Source organism: Loxodonta africana, chromosome 23 (genome assembly GCF_030014295.1).
Source record: "Loxodonta africana isolate mLoxAfr1 chromosome 23, mLoxAfr1.hap2, whole genome shotgun sequence".
Taxonomy (NCBI): Eukaryota; Metazoa; Chordata; class Mammalia; order Proboscidea; family Elephantidae; genus Loxodonta; species Loxodonta africana.
In genome coordinates this window covers 28,765,479-28,783,458 of record NC_087364.1, presented here as the reverse complement: position 1 = coordinate 28,783,458, position 17,980 = coordinate 28,765,479, and the positions used below count along the sequence as shown (strand labels likewise).

The window sequence follows — 17,980 nt, the reverse complement described above, 5'->3', positions numbered from 1 at the left end:
ACTAAGGGAATTTGAACACTGTTATTATTATTTTTTTAAATAATTTGTATAGTGCTTTAAGTGAAAGTTTACAAATCAAGTCAGTCTCTCACATCAAAACTTATACACACCTTGCTACATACTCCCAATTACTCTCCCCCCAATGAGACAGCTAATCCCTCCTTCCACCCTCTCTTTTTGTGTCCATTTTGCCAGCTTCTAAGCCCCTCTACCCTCCCATCACCCCTCCAGACAGGAGGTGCCAACATAGTCTCAAGTGTCCACCTGATCCAAGTAGCTCACTCCTCACCAGCATCCCTCTACTACCCATTGTCCAGTCCAATCCATGTCCGACAAGCTGGCTTCTGGAATGGTTCCTGTCCCGGGCCAACAGAAGGTTGGGGGGCTATGACCACCAGGGTCCTTCTAGTCTCAGTCAGACCATTAAGTCTGGTCTTTTTATGAGAATTTGGGGTCTGCATCCCACTGTTCCCCTGCTCCCTCAGGGGTCCTCCACTATATTCTCTGTCAGGGCAGTCATCGGTTGTGGTTGGGCACCATCTAGATCTTCTGGTCTCAGGATAATGTAGTCTCTGGTTCATGGAGCCCTTTCTGTCTCTTGGGCTCTTTATTACCTTGTGTCCTTGGTGTTCTTCATTCTCCTTTGATCCAGGTGGGTTGAGACTCATTGATGCATCTTAGATGGCCACTTGCTAGCATTTAAGACTCCAGATGCCATTCTTCAAAGTGGGATGCAGAATGTTTTCTTAGTAGATTTTATTATGCCAGTTGACTTAGGTGTCCCCTGAAACCACGGTCTCCAAATCCCCACCCTTGCTACGCTGGCCTTCGAAGCATTCAGTTTATTCAGGAAACTTCTTTGCTTTTGGTTTAGTCCGGTTGTGCTGACCTCCCCTGTATTAAGTGCTGTCCTTCCCTTCACCTAAAGTAGTTCTTATCTACTATCTAATTAGTAAATATCCTTCTTCTACCTTCCCTCCCTCCCCCTTCTCGTAACCACAAAAGAATGCCTTCTTCTCAGTTTAAACTATTTCTCAAGATCTTATAATAGTGGTCTTATACAATATTTGTCCTTTTGCAACTAATTTCACTCAGCATAATGCCCAGATTGAACACTCTGAAAGGAGATAAAGGAGACCCTGGGTAGTGCAAACAGTTCATACACTCAGCTGCTTACTGAAAGGTTGCAGGTTCGAGTCCTACCCAGAGGTGCCTCAGAAGAAAGGCCTGGCAATCTACTTCCAAAAATCAGCCATCGAAAATCCTACAGAGTTCAGTTCTACTCTGACTCATGTGGGGTTGCCGTGAGTCAGAATCAACTCAGTGGCAATTTTTTGTTTTAAAGAAAATGACTTAAATTGGACCGTAAAATAAGGCAAGACTTCATTGAGTTGTAGGGGGATCTTGGCAAAAGCTTGGATGTGGCGCACGCAGGGAATATCCCAGTGCCAGCCGTTTAGGATGACTGGAGTGTGAGCTATACGAAGGAGAAGGCAGTGGAGGCAAACAGGTGAGGGCCAAACTGGGGAGCCTTTGAGGGCTAAGCCAGGAGTTGTTTTCTCCTGACATGCACCCCAGCTAGCGGAGGCAGCACAGGGCAGTGGAAGGAGCTGGAGACGTGAGGGTGTGCGGCTCTTCCAGGCCGGCAAGGACAACCTCAGCATGCTACCCAAGCTTCTGATGGCGGCAGCTGCAGTTCCAGAACTGAGGACAAAGTAGTAGTAAGAAGCATAAGACACACTAACTATTCGTGCATAAGTGGGAGGGAAGCATGAGTAAAATCCATGTAAATATAAGTGCCTTTGCTCTGGAGACAACTTTTGCATTTTGCATACAGTCACCTTTATGCCTGCAGATCAGAGATTTACCACCTTGGCCCTTGGGTCTGATATCTCTTCTGTGTGGTGCTGCAGGGAGACGGAGGTTGAAGGGTTGTGCTGAGCGCTCAGCAACAGCAGGGTCAGGGTGCCTGAGGCTTCACACCTCCCTCGGTGTTGTCCCCATGCTTCTGGTCACCAGACTAGAGGCCTGGGAATCATCTCTTGACGTTTCCTTTGACCTCATCCCAAGATTCAAACATTCAAAAGTGGCAACTACTTTGCAATGCCCCTCAGGTTTAGAATGCTCAGTCTTCACCTGTCCTCTCTCTACAGCCCCCCACAGCCGCCACCTCTCAGCTCTCCCGTGGCCCCGCCTTCCCACTGAGCACCTGACATGCTGTTGGGGCTGAATGGATTTGCTGTGGAATGAAGATAAGCATGCCACAATCTGTTGTCTAAAGATACTGGGCCCAAACTGAAGAAAAGTGTATGCCTTCCTTACGCTTCCAAAGCCATACACCCTTATCAAACCGTTAATATTTAGCTCAACTCATTGAAATAATTAGCATCATTGTTTATCATGCCACTCCCATGCTAGAAATTCCTTCAGGCTCCTGCTGTCCTGCCCTTGTGCATCCAGAACTGGCTCTAGTCAGCATCTCTGCCTTCCAGCTCACACTCAAGCCCGTCTCCCTCTGTCCCCCTGCCTCAGCCCTCTCCCAGGCCAGTCCTTCCTCTCCGATACCTCCTGCCTATTTTCTGTCTGCTCTCCAACTTGGTGGTCTTGGCATTATCTCTGAACTGAACATCTTTTAGCTTTGTGAGTCATTAACAGTACCTATGAGAGAATGAATCTGTAGAAGTTTCCTTCAGAGGGATGTAAAACTTCTGCGCAAAGGCCAATGCCCTTTCCTGTGCAGCCCTCCTGGGCTGCACCCCCTCTGCTGCCTGGCGCCTCTGCAGCGTGGACCCTGGTGATGGAGTGTGTGTCCCTCCAGTTGTTTGTTTCCACTCAGAGCATGGGCTCCTGGTGGGCCCACAGTGGGTGGAGGCTTTTTCAGGGTCCTTCCTAGGCACCTTGTGGGTCTACAGATGTGTGCCTGCTGATCAAGAGGCTGGATGGGAAGAGTCACGCCTACAACTCCAAGAGTTTGGTATCCTAGGACTCAGCTCCAGAATAAAGGGAAGCAGGTTCGTAACAGGGTTGTACAGTTGACTAGAAATGGGAACTTGGGATCATGGCAATCCCAGGAGAAATGGGAAGATTCCTCACTCAGCAAGGGGCTCTCAGGGCATCTCCTTCACCCACCACCCTGGGTTCCCATGATGGCAAGAGTAGGCAGCCTCCTGACCTTGTGTGTGGGGTGGGTGGTGGGCGGAGTCAGAGAGCAGAGTCCAGCCTGATATGGCTCTGGCTCCCTCTCAGGGAACTGTCTGTCCCAGCCCAACTCCAGGCTGCTGGGTCCTGGCCTGGCAGCTGTTTTCTAGGTGCTGACACTTGGATTTTGGACTCTAACCAGAAGAGGGAGACTTGGAGGATGGTAAAAATGCACAACGTTTAAGCCATGTTTACTTCTGAAACATACCGGGCTGGCCAGCCCTGCAGCCCCCAGTGCAACTGCAGCAAGGAAGGCCTGACCTTGATAGAGTGTGGCTTTGGGACAGGTGCCATGCAGCTGCCATTTCTCGTGGGTGTGACACTGCTTGTGGCTCTGTGTCAGCCGGCCAGGTGGCCAGTGTCCACTGCCCCCCCAGGGCATAGCACAGGGCAGCACCAACCGCGATCTGGCTGGCAGCTGCCAGGCCGGACGCAGCTCCTGTTGGGGGTGCCTGGCCAGCTCTTCCTGTGTCTGCGGAAGGAGGGAGGGGGTGAGGGGTGGCGGCTTCGGGGTGGGGCTGGGGGCCCTGGGTCACTGCCCCGGGGCACAGGCGGGCAGTCGCGTCATATGCCGTCATGTGTGAAGGGTCACATGTTAGTGCACATGTGGGCTGTGTAAAAATTATTTTTATAGTTGTGGACGATGGAAAAGTAGTTTTATGGAAGGATGGCTCAAGGAAGTGATAGCTATGGCTACTGCCTCGATCGTGTAAAATACAGTGAAGTTACGGATGTGTCTGCTTAGAGTGTGGTGAAGCGTCAGACCGGCCCCCTCCCTGCGCGGATCCCTGTGACCTCAGCACGCGTTCGCTCTGTGTGTTCTAGGTTCCAGAAGGAAAAGTCCAGATGCTGTTTCAGCTCAGCGTGTGATGTGCCCAGCTTCCCACGGCACGCACTAAATTCTGTTCTCTCCCTGTGCAGAATCTCCTACGACCCCACCAGGTACCCCAAGTACCTGCCCGAGGCGTACTGCCTGTGCCGGGGCTGCCTGACGGGGCCCTTCGGCGAGGAGGACCTGCGCTTCCGCAGCGTCCCAGTGCTCATGCCCACCGTGGTCCTGCGCCGCACTGCGGCCTGCGCTGGCGGCCGCTACCTATACGCGGAGGACTACGTCGCGGTGGCAGTGGGCTGCACCTGCGTCCCCGAGCAGGAGAAGGAGCAGGAGAAGGACGCCGAGGGCATCAACTCCAGCATGGACAAGCAAGCAGCAAAGCTGTTGCTAGGTGCCAACGACCAGCCCGCCGCCCCCTGAGGCCTCTGGGCCCGGGCTCTGCGCAAAGCTCTTCTACAGGAGGCCGAAAGGAGTAGAGAACCACCCAGGACAGTACACGAACAACACAGCTGCAGAGGCCTTGCCATCTAGAATAGTTTGCTCGCCAATTTGACACTGGCACTGCCAGTTTTTTCAGCAAAAGTTAATTCAGAGTTGTTGAAAACCGATTTGAATTTAACCTGGTCCACGTGTAGCTCACTTGAGGCCCAAGGCAAACGCCACAGTGAGGAGCACCTGGATTTGGAAAAGGTGATTAATGCTCTTCAAGGCTGCAGGCCGCCATTCCGGCTCTACTGCAGGGGGGCCCACTGCTAGGGTACTCAGAAGGGTCCTGCTGCAGAAGGCTCTGTGTCCTTACCAGGAAGTGACATGGTGGCTTTTCTCACCGTGGTAGCAGAGAGATTTATGCTTAAAACACCAAAAAAAAAAAAAAAAATATATATATACACACATATATTCTTTTTAAGCCTAAAAGAGTAGATAGATAGCTACTTTTTCTATTCAGTTGTTTTAAATAGGGGGTGGAAACTATTTTTATATTAGCAATTAAGAGCAACTATATTTAAAATGTTTTACTTGACATGAACGTTTTATAAACATTCAGTTTTCCCTTCCTCTGATAGTAGGATTTTTTTTTGGTTGTTTGAAAGCATAATTAGAATCTTCAGATAAACTCTTCTTTAGGTGGATCTGTGGCCTCAGCCTTTACAATTCAATCTGTAGCAGGTTGCCGGCAATAACAAAATGGACACATTTGATTTTGAACTAATCTACCTTTCAGTGAAGATCTTCCCACTGTTAAATGAACAAAAGGCTTGTATGACACAGATAGACTAAGAATTCTAGAAATCTCAAACGTGGGTTTTTCATGAGTATATAAATAGATTTAACAATTAAAAAATTTTTTATTTCCACTTTTGAAAGTTGGGGGGGTGGTTTATAAATTTGGCTTTAGATTTAAAATGCCTCATGAGCCTAGCATCTGAATAAAAATAAGCAGTGGACTGTGCTCATTTCCCCATTCTCAGGAAGACTCTCATATTGGCTTGATGTTAAGGGCTTCAGGACACATATGAGGAGAAAATGGGCCAAATTAGAATTTCCAGAGATGAATACTGGAGGTCTCTTTTTCTAAGTATTGCAATATAAGCTAATTCCTTTTTTTTTTTTTTTTTGGTTGAAAGTGTGTCCATGAACACAACTATTTGTAAAAATGAGGACTTTTTAAAATCACTGAAACCATTCAGGTGATGGGCATGCTGGCTGTGTGTATTTCTCTGTGGAGTCTGCCTTAATTGGCTCACTAAGCTTTTGAGGAAATAATATGTTAATTAAAATTTTCACTTTATCTTAATTTTATGGTTGATGTTTAAATGAACCAAGTTTGATTTGGTTTTAGAAAGATGAGCTAGTCATGTAAAGTCAATATCTGCACAGATTTGAACTTCTGTGACACGCCAGACCAAGACTGGGAAGTGTCCTTTCCTTACCTGCACTTCATCCCAGCATCACCTGTCCTATTAACGGTCACGGAGAGGTAGCTTCTCTGTGTCACCAACCTTCAGCCTTAGTTCTCTCTGCATAGAAGGCTCACGGAGAGTGCTTCCAACTCATACTACATGCTGGCAGAATATGTGCATGAAAAACACATCACTGGACAAAATCCAGATTTTCTAAATAAAAAATCCAAACTGGAAATGACAGCTGTGGATAGTTCTGTACAGTTTGGGAAATTTTACTTCCCCAGTTCAGCCCCCCCAAGGGGGCACAGATCCCTTGAATCTAGAATAAATTATTGTCCACAAAACAAATGGTTCAAGCAACCTATTGTTGCCAGTTCAGAACAGCAACAACAAAAATCCATAAATGTAAAAGAAAAATTGCCTCTTAGACCAGCAATTTGCGCAGTTGTTTTGATCGTGCTATCATTGTGTAGCCTATTGTGTAACATCTTCCAGCCACTCATAAATAGTGCAGACATCAAAGCAGAGTAAACAAGGGAGAGTAGACAACTTCTACGGGGGACATATCACTATTTTATTAATTGTGTTAACTATTAGTTTAACTAAATCAGCTTGTTAAAATGCAGTACATTCCCAGTGGAAGAAGTTAACCTTCTAAGATCTACAAAGGCAACCTTAGTATTTTTCTCTGAATGAAATATTCAGGACTCACGAGGGTCCTGAAGACTCTGTGTCCTTACCAGGAAGTGACATGGTGGCTTTTCTCACCGTGGTAGCAGAGAGAGATTTATGCTTAAAACACCAAAAAAAAAAAAAATTTTTGTAAAACATAAAAGAGTAGAAAGAACAGATACCTGCTTTTTCTATTCAGTTGTTTTAAATAGGGGGTGGAAACTATTTTTATATTAGCAATTAAGAGCAACTATATTTAAAATGTTTTACTTGACTTAATAAATGCTTATTGCACCCCTGCTCTGTTCCAGTCACTGAGCTCTTGGGAGACAGCTGTGAACAAGATACAGTCTCTGTCCTCAACTAAAATGAATGACATGCATTAGCTGTAAAGCAGAATTACGTTTGAATGTGCCACCTCCACACACAAGAGGTGTCCCCTCATGAATCTGAATTATTGTGTCTCACTGAGCTCAATTTTACGTACCTATTTATAAATATCATTTCTGAAACACTTAGCACAGTGTCTAGCACACAGTTGGTGTTAAAGTACTGGCCCCAGTGATTAATAAGCTAAATTATCAGACCATTCTGTCTTCACGCTGTGTTTACTGCTTTAGTGGATATAAAACCAAAAACATCAAACCCATTGCTGTGGAGTTGATTTTTCTGTAAAAGATAAGACTAAATGAAATCTATAGAACTTTCATTAGGCAGCAGCAATTAGATAGAAGATGGAATTAGAGGGTAGTGATTGTCTTAGTCACCTAGTGCTGCTATAACAGAAATAACACAAGTGGATGTCTTTAACAGAGAAGTGTATTCTCTCACAGTCCAAATTCAGGGTGCTCCAGAGAAAGGCTTTTTCTCTCTGTTGGCTCTGGAGGAAGGTCCTTGTCATCAGTCCTTCCTTGGTCTGGGAGCATCTCAGTGCAGGAACCTTAGGTCCAAAGGATGCCCTCTGCTCCCGGTGCTGCTTTCTTGGTGTTATGAGGTCCCGATGTCTCTCTGCTCACTTCTCTCTTTTATATCGCAAAAGAGATTGCCTTAAGACACTATCTAATCTCGTAGACTTGATTAGTGTAACTGCCACTAATCCATCTTATTACATCATAGTGATTGATAGGATTTACAACACATAGGGAAATCACATCAGAAGATAAAAAGGTAGACAATCGTACAAGGGAATCATGACCTAGCCAAGTTGACAGATATTTTTGGGGGACACAATTAAATCCATGACAGTGATTAAGTGTGGGGAGATCCTGTTTCAGTGGGTAATAGAATTTTGTTTTCTCATTAAAACTAAAGTTTTTTTTTTTTTTTTTTATGAGGGGGAGGAATTTGGTGGTGTGTTTTATCAAATAAATATGGACATTTACTGGCTAGATAAATTATTGCTAATCACAGCTCAATAACACATTTTTAAAAATTGCTGCTCTCAATAGCACTTTGCGAATTATTCTACCCAGTTCACATAGCTTCATCTCATTTATATTAGCACTATAAATTAGGATTTGGGGAAGAGCAACACTTTATTACTGTAAGTTTCTCAGCTGCTTCTCCTCCCAAAAAGTGCCACAGCACATAAGTTTCCTTCAAGTAAAGCCTATCTTGAGGATTTTGTGGCAACCCTTGGAACAGAGACACCTTGCTGGTTATTGAAGATGTTTTCCAACCAACAGCATTTCTATTTCCTGTGTGTTTTATAGAAACAATCCTTTGGGAACAGCACTCAGAAAGCATTCTGCAAATGCCCATAGCTCCATATTCAGAGGCTAATTACTCAAACTCCTCGTTTTACTGCATCTCTTTTAGAAGGGCAGAGGAAAAACAATGGCCATTTGTAGCAGGGTTTCTACCTGGTTCGATATGGTTCAAACCCCTGCTGAGAATGTGCAGTTCTAACAAGTTCCCAGGTGATGCTAATCTTGTTGTTTAGGGAATAATTCTGAGAACCACTAGTACAGCAGTCATTCTCAGAATCACTGGGGATCTTGTTAAAATGTAGATTCTGATTCAGTATATCTGGGGTGGAAATGCAAATTCTCAGCAGAGGTTTAAACCAAACGAACTGGTTGGAAGCCCTGATTTTTAGAAATTGGCTCCAGCTCTGATTTTAAGGAATAGGAGGGGAAGCACATGAACTTCCTGTCTACAATGGGGTCCTTAAGCTACCCCTGCTATCATTTGTTCTTGCTGCTCAAGCACCTTGTTACCCTCAAATACACAGCAGAGTAAGTGACATGGAAATTTTTGAAATTTGTTAGCAAAGCTGACAACTCATATGGCTATTTTGTCTCTCAGTGCAAATCTTTGAATCAGGAAGGACTTCTAAAAGTGCCTATTAAATATTCTTTTTAGTTTTTTAAGTTCTTTGGTGAGGTTTAAGAGATGATAGGGTGCCTCCTCAAAGTTCACACCCATTGTCCTTGCAGACACAGCACTTCCTGGGCAGCATCGTACCCAGCCTCCCGCATCCCTCGTCTTGGCGCTCACTTTGTGTTCAGCATCATTCCTAAAAAACCAAACTTCTTGTCATTGAATCGATTCCGACTCATAGCAACCCTACTGGACAGAGTAGAACTGCCCCCATAGGGTTTCCAAGGAGTGCCTGGTGGATTAGAACTGCCAACCTTTTGCTTAGGAGCCAAGTTCTTAACTACTGTGCCACCAGGGCTCCTCAACATCATTAAAGCCTCAATTAAATGAAGGCAACAAGGAACGCACCAGAGGCAGTGATTTTTTTTAAAGGTCCCAGGGGTGGAGCCACAGACATTTTATGAAATCCAGAAGTGGATCATATATGAACAGATTTGCTAAAATTGAAGTCACATAAGGGATCCAAGGCAATAAAACATGTTGGCTGCTTACTAAACAAATCTGTAATTACCTCCTTTTGTAAGGCTCATAACTTAAGACGTGTATATTTTTAATATGAGTCAAGCCTCACCCCTTTGTCTCCTCATCCTCTGTCTCCCGTGATGGAAAATAAGGTTTCTTTTCTTCATCTAAATGTTAGATTTATAGGACAGCTAAAATTCTGTTCTTTCTAGACTGTTGCTCTCAGAATTCCTAAATTAAACAGTGTACGTCTATACGTAATTTGTCACTAAAATATGGTAATACTGCCCTAGGTAATTTTTAGCAAACCAGTTCATAAGGAAATAATAAAGTGGGGTCTTTTTTTAAAAAACAAAAATTTATTGAATACGTAACGTGCCAGGTGCTGGTATGCTGCTATTGCTGCTAGATACACTGATAAAAATATCAGTGCCTCAGAAAAATACAAAGTGATTTTGAGAGTAAATTACCTAAAAATTATCCATGACACCTGAGGTCTGAGGAACAATGGTAACAAACCAGAGGATAAAGCTGGGCATCTTGAACCAGTGTTCACAAGTGGCACTTGGTCTGATGTATCTTCCTCCCTCTCTGTATCCCTCAGTACCGATCCCCCAGTCTCTCCCTCTCCGTATCCCTCAGTATATCAATCCCAGTTTCCCTCAGTATTGATCCCAGTCTGACTTTGAACCACAAGTGTTTCTTTCCCACTCTGTCTGCACCTCCACTGCAGGCTGGATGTGGCTCTGCCCCACTCTAGGACCTGGACAGCCAGGGCAGCCTGTCTGGAGGTGTGCCGCTTATTGTGCCAGAGGGAAAATATAGTTCAGGTTGAAGCGATACATGCCACGTCCTTTCACACTTTGCCAAAGCAAGTCGCAGAGGTAGGGAATTATAATCCTTTCCCAGAGAGAGGGGGTGATTTTTTATTTTGAAACAGTTGTAGATCCACAGGAAATTGCAAAAGTACTACAGAGAGGTCTTGTGTACCCTTTATCGAGTCCTCCCAGTGGTAACGTTACATAACCGTAGTGCAGTGTCACAACCAGGAATGTGACATTGGCACAACCCACAGAGCTTACTCAGATTTTACCAGTTTTACTTATTTGTGTGTATGTGTGTGGTTCTATGCAATTTTATCACCACAATCAAGACCTAGAACTGTTCCATCACCACAAAGAATTCCCTTTTATGGTCACACCTCCCTTCCCAGCCCCCATCCATCTGTAGCTTCTGCCAGCTACTAATCTGTTCAACGTTTCTGTAATCTTGTCATTTTGAGAATGTTACATAAATGGAATCATGCAGTATGTGACTTTTTGAGATTGGCTTTTTCAACCCAACATAATGCCCTAAGACCCGTCTAAGTTGTTGCGTGTAGTCATGGTCTGCTTGTGTCGACAGCTAAGCAGGACACCATGGTGTGGATGTATGATGACTATCATACTCCCCGACCCCTTGTGTAATGGAGTTGGTCACAGAGGGTGCTTTCATGTGGCAGCTCAGAGCATCTCATATGGCTGGAGTTGGAGACGCTGAGGCTGAGCCACAACAGAGGGCACTGGGGCTCTGTCCCTATCATCACTCCTGACACTGGTTCCCGGGATTATTTCATGGTGGTAGCAAGCCATGTCTCCTTGGGGAAAGCACCAGCTGCTCCCAGGTGGTCAGAATGAGCACATTTAAGGGACTGTGCTGCTGACACAGAGGCCAGGGTCCAGTCTAATTCAAGAAGTCTTTACCAAGTCCCTGTTTGTGTTTCATTTTTTATATACATGAAGTAAAGAGACAGGATTAAACGAGCTCTAAGATTCTGCCACTATAATTCCATGGATTCAGGTTGGCAAATGAACCCTGAGCTCTACAGGAACCCTCAATAAAGAAACAATAATGAGATGTTGTTTTCTTTATTTTGAAAATTAGGCCAGGGATAGCCCCAGTTTGGCGGGGTGGGTTATAACTTTTCAATCTACTGAGGAGAAAGTAGCTAGATTTCACAGTCAAGCCCAGAATTGTAATTCACGTAACAGCGAAACTCATTTGCCAGATTTCGGGTATGTTTTGGAATGAACTTGCACATCTTCACTCCAAGAAATTTTGCTGCTGCTGCTTCCATAATGGCGCCTGAAGAGAAGAAGCCAAATGAATCCAAAGGTGTCAAATGCCGTGGTGCAGAGGGCTCTCTACACTAAAACAGTTGAGTCGACAACACTAGCCAACAGATAAGGGTTAGTCATTTTTTATATTCCTTTTGCCTTCTCATATGTTTTTGCAAATTACCTAGTTCTATCTTTTTCCATTTCATAATGTGAAATTTAATAATTTTTCTACCTCTGCAAAGCTGAAACATTTAGAAATAGATAACATTCCACAAAGTAACCTAAAGAACTTAAAGCAAAAACAATTACAAACAACTATTGTTTCCCAATTTTGAGTCAAGGAAGCTTTTTTCAGTAATATATTATCTTGCAAACTCTATAAAGACATTAATACAAATTTCTCTCTCCAGCCCAGTCTTCTCCCCCCACTGCCTATGGGACATGGCCACTGAGAAGCCAAAACTCCCGAAGCTTTACTTGTCCCAAAGCAGAGCTCCTGATTCCCACCCCACCCCAATCCCACTCCTCCCTCAGCCCCTCTTCTATGGCCCCCTCCTCCTCAGCCTTGCTGTGGCACAGGCCAGGCACCTGGAGTCATCCTCGATTTCTCCCCTTTCTCCATTCTCAACTTTCAAACTACAGCAAGTTCTTTCAGTTTTGCCTCCAAAACATATCCTAACTCCTTTCCCTCCCCTCCTTATCCATGGCTGCAAGCTCAGTCCTGTCCAGGTCAGCTGACTGTGAGGGCCTCATGATGGGCCTTCCATGCTTGCCCTGTAAATCCATATTTAGTACAAAGTAAAAGTGATTTTCTTAAGACAAACTGGGTTGTGGTACTTTGAGCTAAAGCTTTAAAAGAAAATCCAAACTCCCTACTGTTACCTTCAAACCCCCCCTCCCGCCCCCAGCCACTGCCGCTCACTCTGCCCACTGCCAGGCTCTAGCCGAACCTATCTTCTTCTCCTATCTCAGGGCGGTGTGCGTGCCCTTCAGGTGGGTGGTCCATGCCTCATCCTGAGGTCTCCGATGAACGCACCTCCTCAAACACATCCCCTCCACAACCTAGCTGCCATACACCCCTCACTACTCTATGTACCAGGCCCCTGCCTTTTTGGATTCTTTCGTTACACTTATCACAAGTAGTAATTCCTTTCTTTGGTCTGCTTTTTTATATTTTTAATCTATCCCCTAAAACTAAAATGTAAACTCTATGAGGTCAGAGCAGTGTAGGTTAGCTGGCACAAACAATGTGTAAAAAGTTGTGGAATTAGTAAGTGCTAAATTCTGTTTATATGATGCCGAGTGGCGTTTTGACTACACAAGGAATCCCACATTGCCAAAGGAGAGCAGAGGCCTGCACTCTGGGTCACGGAAGCTCACCTCCTGTTCCCAACCTGTGGGTGGACTTTCCCAGGAAGGAAGCAGGACTTTGAGAGACTGGGGACTTAGGAACTGGGGAATATCACAGATACTGTGGGATGCATGGAAGTAAAACAACTGATGGGTGCTTTGTTGTTAATATTTTAGTATACCCATCTTAGTAAAATGTATCAATTTTATAAGAAAACTCTTCTAATTTAAGAAGTTTAATTCTAGCCATATAACCATAGGCAATTCACTTTAACTCTCTAGATTCCAAATTTGTTTTATCAAGTGCACAGACTGGATCAAATAATACTATTAAATAAATAGCCATGGCTAACACTCAGTGAGCACTCACACTGTGCCAGCCCAACAGACCCTCTGTCAATTCCCAACAACCCTGCCAGGCAGGTAGTAGTATTAATCCTTGCTTACAGATAAGGAAACTAGGGTACACAGAGGCTAAATAACTTGTTTCAGGTCACACAGTAAGTGGTGGATTCAGGATTGGTGTTCTAAGATCTCTTCCAACTCCTGAAATCTAGGACTGGAAAATCCACTGTCACCCATTTTGTGAGAAGTGAAATCTGGCACCCACCTGTGCACAGCAGAATCTTTCCCTGAGTCAGATACTTGATGGTTTCTGAAGTTTTTCTGAGACACTCCTCAGAAAGATAAGGAGGATCCGCAATTACAACATCAAAACTATGTGCAGCAATTTTCTCGGGTAAATCCAATGGATTATTGTAATCGTAAAAGATAAACTCCTCTCCATATATAGCAAATCTTTTGTCGTATTCAAAGATGCATACAGAAAAGTCTTCTCTATGTAGCTCTCTCAGTTTCTGGTAAACACTGGGGGTACTCACACAAGCTATTCTAAAAGACAAATTCATGAAAGGGCTTTAATAGGTAGTTTATGATGTTAAGTAACAATCACTTCACTAAAAATAAGTCCTTGTGTTTAGACTTATGCTTTTATTTTCTTAAAAATAGTGGGAACTAATAGCAGTAAATTAAAAAAAAATTTTTTTTATTGTGCTTTAAGTGAAAGTTTACAAGTCAGTCTCTCATACAAAAATTTATATATACATTGCTATATACTTCTAGTTGCTCTCCGCTTGATGAGACAGCACAGTCCTTTCCACTATTTTTGTGTCCATTCAGCCAACTTCTGACCCCCTCTGCCCTCTCATCTCCCCTCCAGACAGAAGCTGCCCACATAGTCTCATGTGTCTACTTGATCCAAGACGCTCACTCCTCACCAGTATCATTTATTATCCCATAGTCCAGTCCAATCCCTGTCTGAAGAGTTGGCTTTGGGAATAGTTCCTGTCTTGGGCTAACAGAAGGTCTGGGGCCATGACCTCTGGGGTCCTTCTAGTCTCAGTCAGACCATTAAGTCTGGTCTTTTTACGAGAATTTGAGGTCTGCATCCCACTGCTCTCCTGTTCCGTGAGGGGTTCTCTGTTGTGTTCTCTGTCAGGGCAGTCATTGGTTGCAGCCGGGCACCATCTAGTTCTTCTGGTCTCAAGCTGATGTAGTCTCTGGTTTATGTGGCCCTTTCTGTCTCTTGGGCTCATAATTACCTTGTGTCTTTGGTGTTCTTCACTCTCCTTTGCTCCAGGTGGGTTGAGGCCAATTGATGCATTTTAGATGGCCGCTTGCTAGCATTTAAGACCCCAGACGCCACTCTCCAAAGTGGGATGCAGAATGTGTTCTTAACAGATTTTATTATGCCAATTGACATGATGTCCCCTGAAACCATGGTTCCCAAACCCCCGTCCCTGCTATGCTGGCCTTGGCAAAGCATTCAGTTTATTAAGGAAACTTCTTTGCTTTTGGTTTAGTCCAGTTGTACTGACCTCTCCTGTATTGTGTGTTGCCCTCCCCTTCACCTAAAATAGTTCTTGTCTACTATCTAATTAGTGAATACCCCTCTCCTTCCCTCCTACCCCACTCTTGTAACCATCAAAGAATATTCTCTGTTTAAACTATTTCTCAAGTTCTTATAATAGTGGTTTCATATAATATTTGTTCTTTTGCAGCTGACTAATTTCACTGAACATAATGCCTTCCAGATTCCTCCATGTTAGGAAATATTTCACGGAGTCATCATTGTTCTTTATTGATGCATAGTATTCCACTGTGTGAATATACCATAATTTATTTATCCATTGATCCGTTGATGGCACCTTGGTTGCTTCCATGTTTTTGCTATTGTAAACAGTGGTGCGGTGAACATGGGTGTGCATATATCTGTTTGGGTGAAGGCTCTTATTTCTCTAGGATATATTTCAAGGAGTGGGATTGCTGGATCGTAGGATAATTCTATTTCTAGCTATTTAAGGAAGTGCCTAATCGATTTCCAAAGTGGTTGTACCATTTTACATTCCCTCCAGCAGTGTATAAGTGTTCCAGTCTCTCCACAGCCTCTCCAACATTTATTGTTTTTGGATTAACGCCAGCCTTGTTGGAGATGGAATCTCATCGTAGTTTTGATTTGCATTTCTCTAATGGCAAATAATTGTATTTCTTCATGTATCTGTTAGCTACCTGAATGTCTTCTTTAGTGAAGTGCCTGTTCATACCCTTTGCCCATTTTTTAATTGGGTTGTTTGTCTTTTCATCGTTGAGTTTTTGCAGTATCATGTAGGTTTTAGAGATCAGACGCTGATCAGAAATGTCATAGCTAAAAACTTTTTCCCATTCTGTAGGTCATCTTTTTACTATTTTGGTGAAGTCTTTGGATGAGCATAGGTGTTTGATTTTCAGGAGCTCCCAGTTATCTACTTTCTCTTCTGGTGTTCGTGCATTGTTAGTAATGTTTTGGATACTGTTTATGCCATGTATTAGGGCTCCTAGCATTGTCCCTATTTTTGCTTCCATGATCTTTATCATTTTAGACTTTATATTTAGGTCTTTGATCTACTTTGAGTTAATTTTTGTGCATGGAGTGAGATATGGGTCTTGTTTCATTTTTTTACAGATGGATATCCAGTTATGCCAGCACCATTTGTTAAAAAGACTGTCTTTTCCCCATTTAACTGACTTTGGGCCTTTGTCAAATATCAGCTGCTCGTATGTGGATGGATTTATGTCTGGATTCTCATTTCTGTTCCATTGTCCTATGTATCTGTTTTTGTACTAGTACCGAGCTGTTTTGACTACTGTGGTGGTATAACAGTTTTTAAAATTAGGTAGTGTGAGGCCTCCTACTTTTGCTCTTCTTTTTCAGTAATGCTTTAATTATCTGGGGCCTCTTTCCCTTCCATATGAAGTTGGTGATTTGTTTCTCCAGCTCATTAAAAAATGTCATTGGAATTTGGATCGGAATTGCATTGTATCTATAGATGGCTTTTGGTAGAATAGACATTTTTACAATGTTAAGTCTTCCTATCCATGAGCAAGGTATGTTTTTCCACTTACGTAGTTCTCTTTTGGTTTCTTGCAGTAGTGTCTTGTAGCTTTCTCTGTATAGGTCTTTTACGTCTCTGGTAAGATTTATTCCTAAGTATTTTATCTTCTTGGGGGCTACTTTAAATGGTATTGATCTGGTGATTTCCTCTTTGATGTTCTTTTTGTTGGTATAAAGGAATCCAACTGATTTTTGTATGTTTAACTTGTATCCTGATACTCAATAGCAGTAAATTTTGAGAAAAACTTCGTGCTGCCTCACTTTAAGGAATTTGGTCTTTAAAAACCTGCAACTCATAACTTTGAAGTATGAAAGTATAAATGTGCTTTTTGTAGTAAATAAAGTAAAACATCAGGAACATATTATGACAAAATACATAGATGTAGACAGCCCAAAGCCTAAATTTACCTATAATTTTCATGTTGGTCCTTTAGTATTTATTTCAAATACTTTTTTAGTCCCAAACTAAATATTCTGAAGTCATTTTGTAATATTCACAGTCTTGAAAGAAAAACCCCAGGTTTCCAAAAAAGATACATTAAAATTGAGTCTCATTGTGTTTACTGTGCTTCACTGCAGACGAGCCACTTTGAATTTCTGTCGCTTTTTTGTATAAGGAGATTAAAAACCTATTTCATTACAGGCAGAGCCCAGTTTATGAATGGGTAGTATTCTAAAAGTTACCTTTTTACATCAGCTGCTGAAATAGCTAGATGCAACCTAAATATTAAGTTACTGAGTTAACTGTGGTACATTGGTTATAATGGAATACCATGTAGCCATTTTAAACAGACTGAAGCAGCCCTCTAAGATATACCACTAAGTGAAAAAAGAAAGGGACAGGACAGTGTATATATGCTTTCGTGTGTGTAAAAATATGTGCTTGTGCACACCCAGGGATCTCTGGGGGATGCAGAGCCAGAGCCATGGCTGCCTGAGAGGGGAGCTGGGGGCCTGGACACAAGGGTCAAAGGGAGACTGACTTTTTTTCCCAATTCCCTTTGTCACTTTTAAAATTTTTATCATGTTCATATTTATCATTCAAAAACATAGTTAATTTTAGAATTAAACTGAACTTGAAGCATGTGAGATGCATTTCTTAGCAGAGACAATGTCACACGCAGTGATTAGGTACCCATGTCAGGCTACAAAGGCCCTCAGCCCAAATATACCTGGAAAACACCTGGAGCATTTAATAAAGCCTGTTGACTTCACATAACACACCGCTCCAGTTTGGGATGCAGGAACACAGATCTCCTGCTGCCCCGATACTGCCCCTAGCTCCAGGATGGGCCAGGGGTGGGAGTGGAGGGAGGGGGATTGTATCTTCAATGTACTGAAAGGTAACAATCAGCAGCTGAGAATTATATACCCAATGAAAATAATTTCCAAGAAAGAGGGTGAAATAAAGATATTTTCAGACAAAATCTGAGTATGCCACCAGTAGATCCTCTCTAAAAAATTCTAATGAATGCACTTCAGGCAGAAGGAAAACAGTCTGAGATGCAAGAAGGAATGAGAGCAAAAAAAGCAGCAAATTAAGTGCAGCCTGTAGTTTAGTACGTAGTTTGGAATCAGAGCACTTGTGTTCAAACCCCAGCTCTGTCATTTATTTGCTGTGTAACCTTCATCAAGTTACTTCATTTCTCTG

The 17,980-nt window shown here is 43.2% G+C and overlaps 2 protein-coding genes across 3 annotated transcripts in view; one reads left to right on the top strand and one right to left on the bottom strand.

Annotated features, from left to right (window-relative positions):
• IL17D (interleukin 17D) overlaps positions 1-10,770 on the top strand; it is a 31,607-nt gene extending 20,837 nt beyond the window's left edge. Inside the window, exon 3 of the mRNA XM_064275362.1 lies at positions 4,120-10,770. Within this exon, the coding sequence (XP_064131432.1) occupies positions 4,120-4,450 (331 nt within the window). The 3' untranslated portion in view covers positions 4,451-10,770. The remainder of the gene's footprint in view (positions 1-4,119) is intronic.
• Positions 10,771-10,832: 62 nt separating this feature from the next.
• The window catches only part of EEF1AKMT1 (EEF1A lysine methyltransferase 1), a 50,248-nt gene continuing 43,100 nt past the window's right edge, over positions 10,833-17,980 (bottom strand). Inside the window, exons 4-5 of one of the 2 annotated variants that reach the window (XM_003414000.4) lie at positions 13,510-13,790; positions 10,833-11,574 (exon numbers count right to left, since the gene is read on the bottom strand). In XM_003414000.4, coding sequence (XP_003414048.2) covers positions 11,438-11,574; positions 13,510-13,790 — 418 coding nt within the window. In that variant the 3' untranslated portion in view covers positions 10,833-11,437. Of the gene's footprint in view, positions 11,662-13,509; positions 13,791-17,980 lie in introns of both variants that reach the window. The other variant, XM_023553112.2, reaches the window with a different exon arrangement.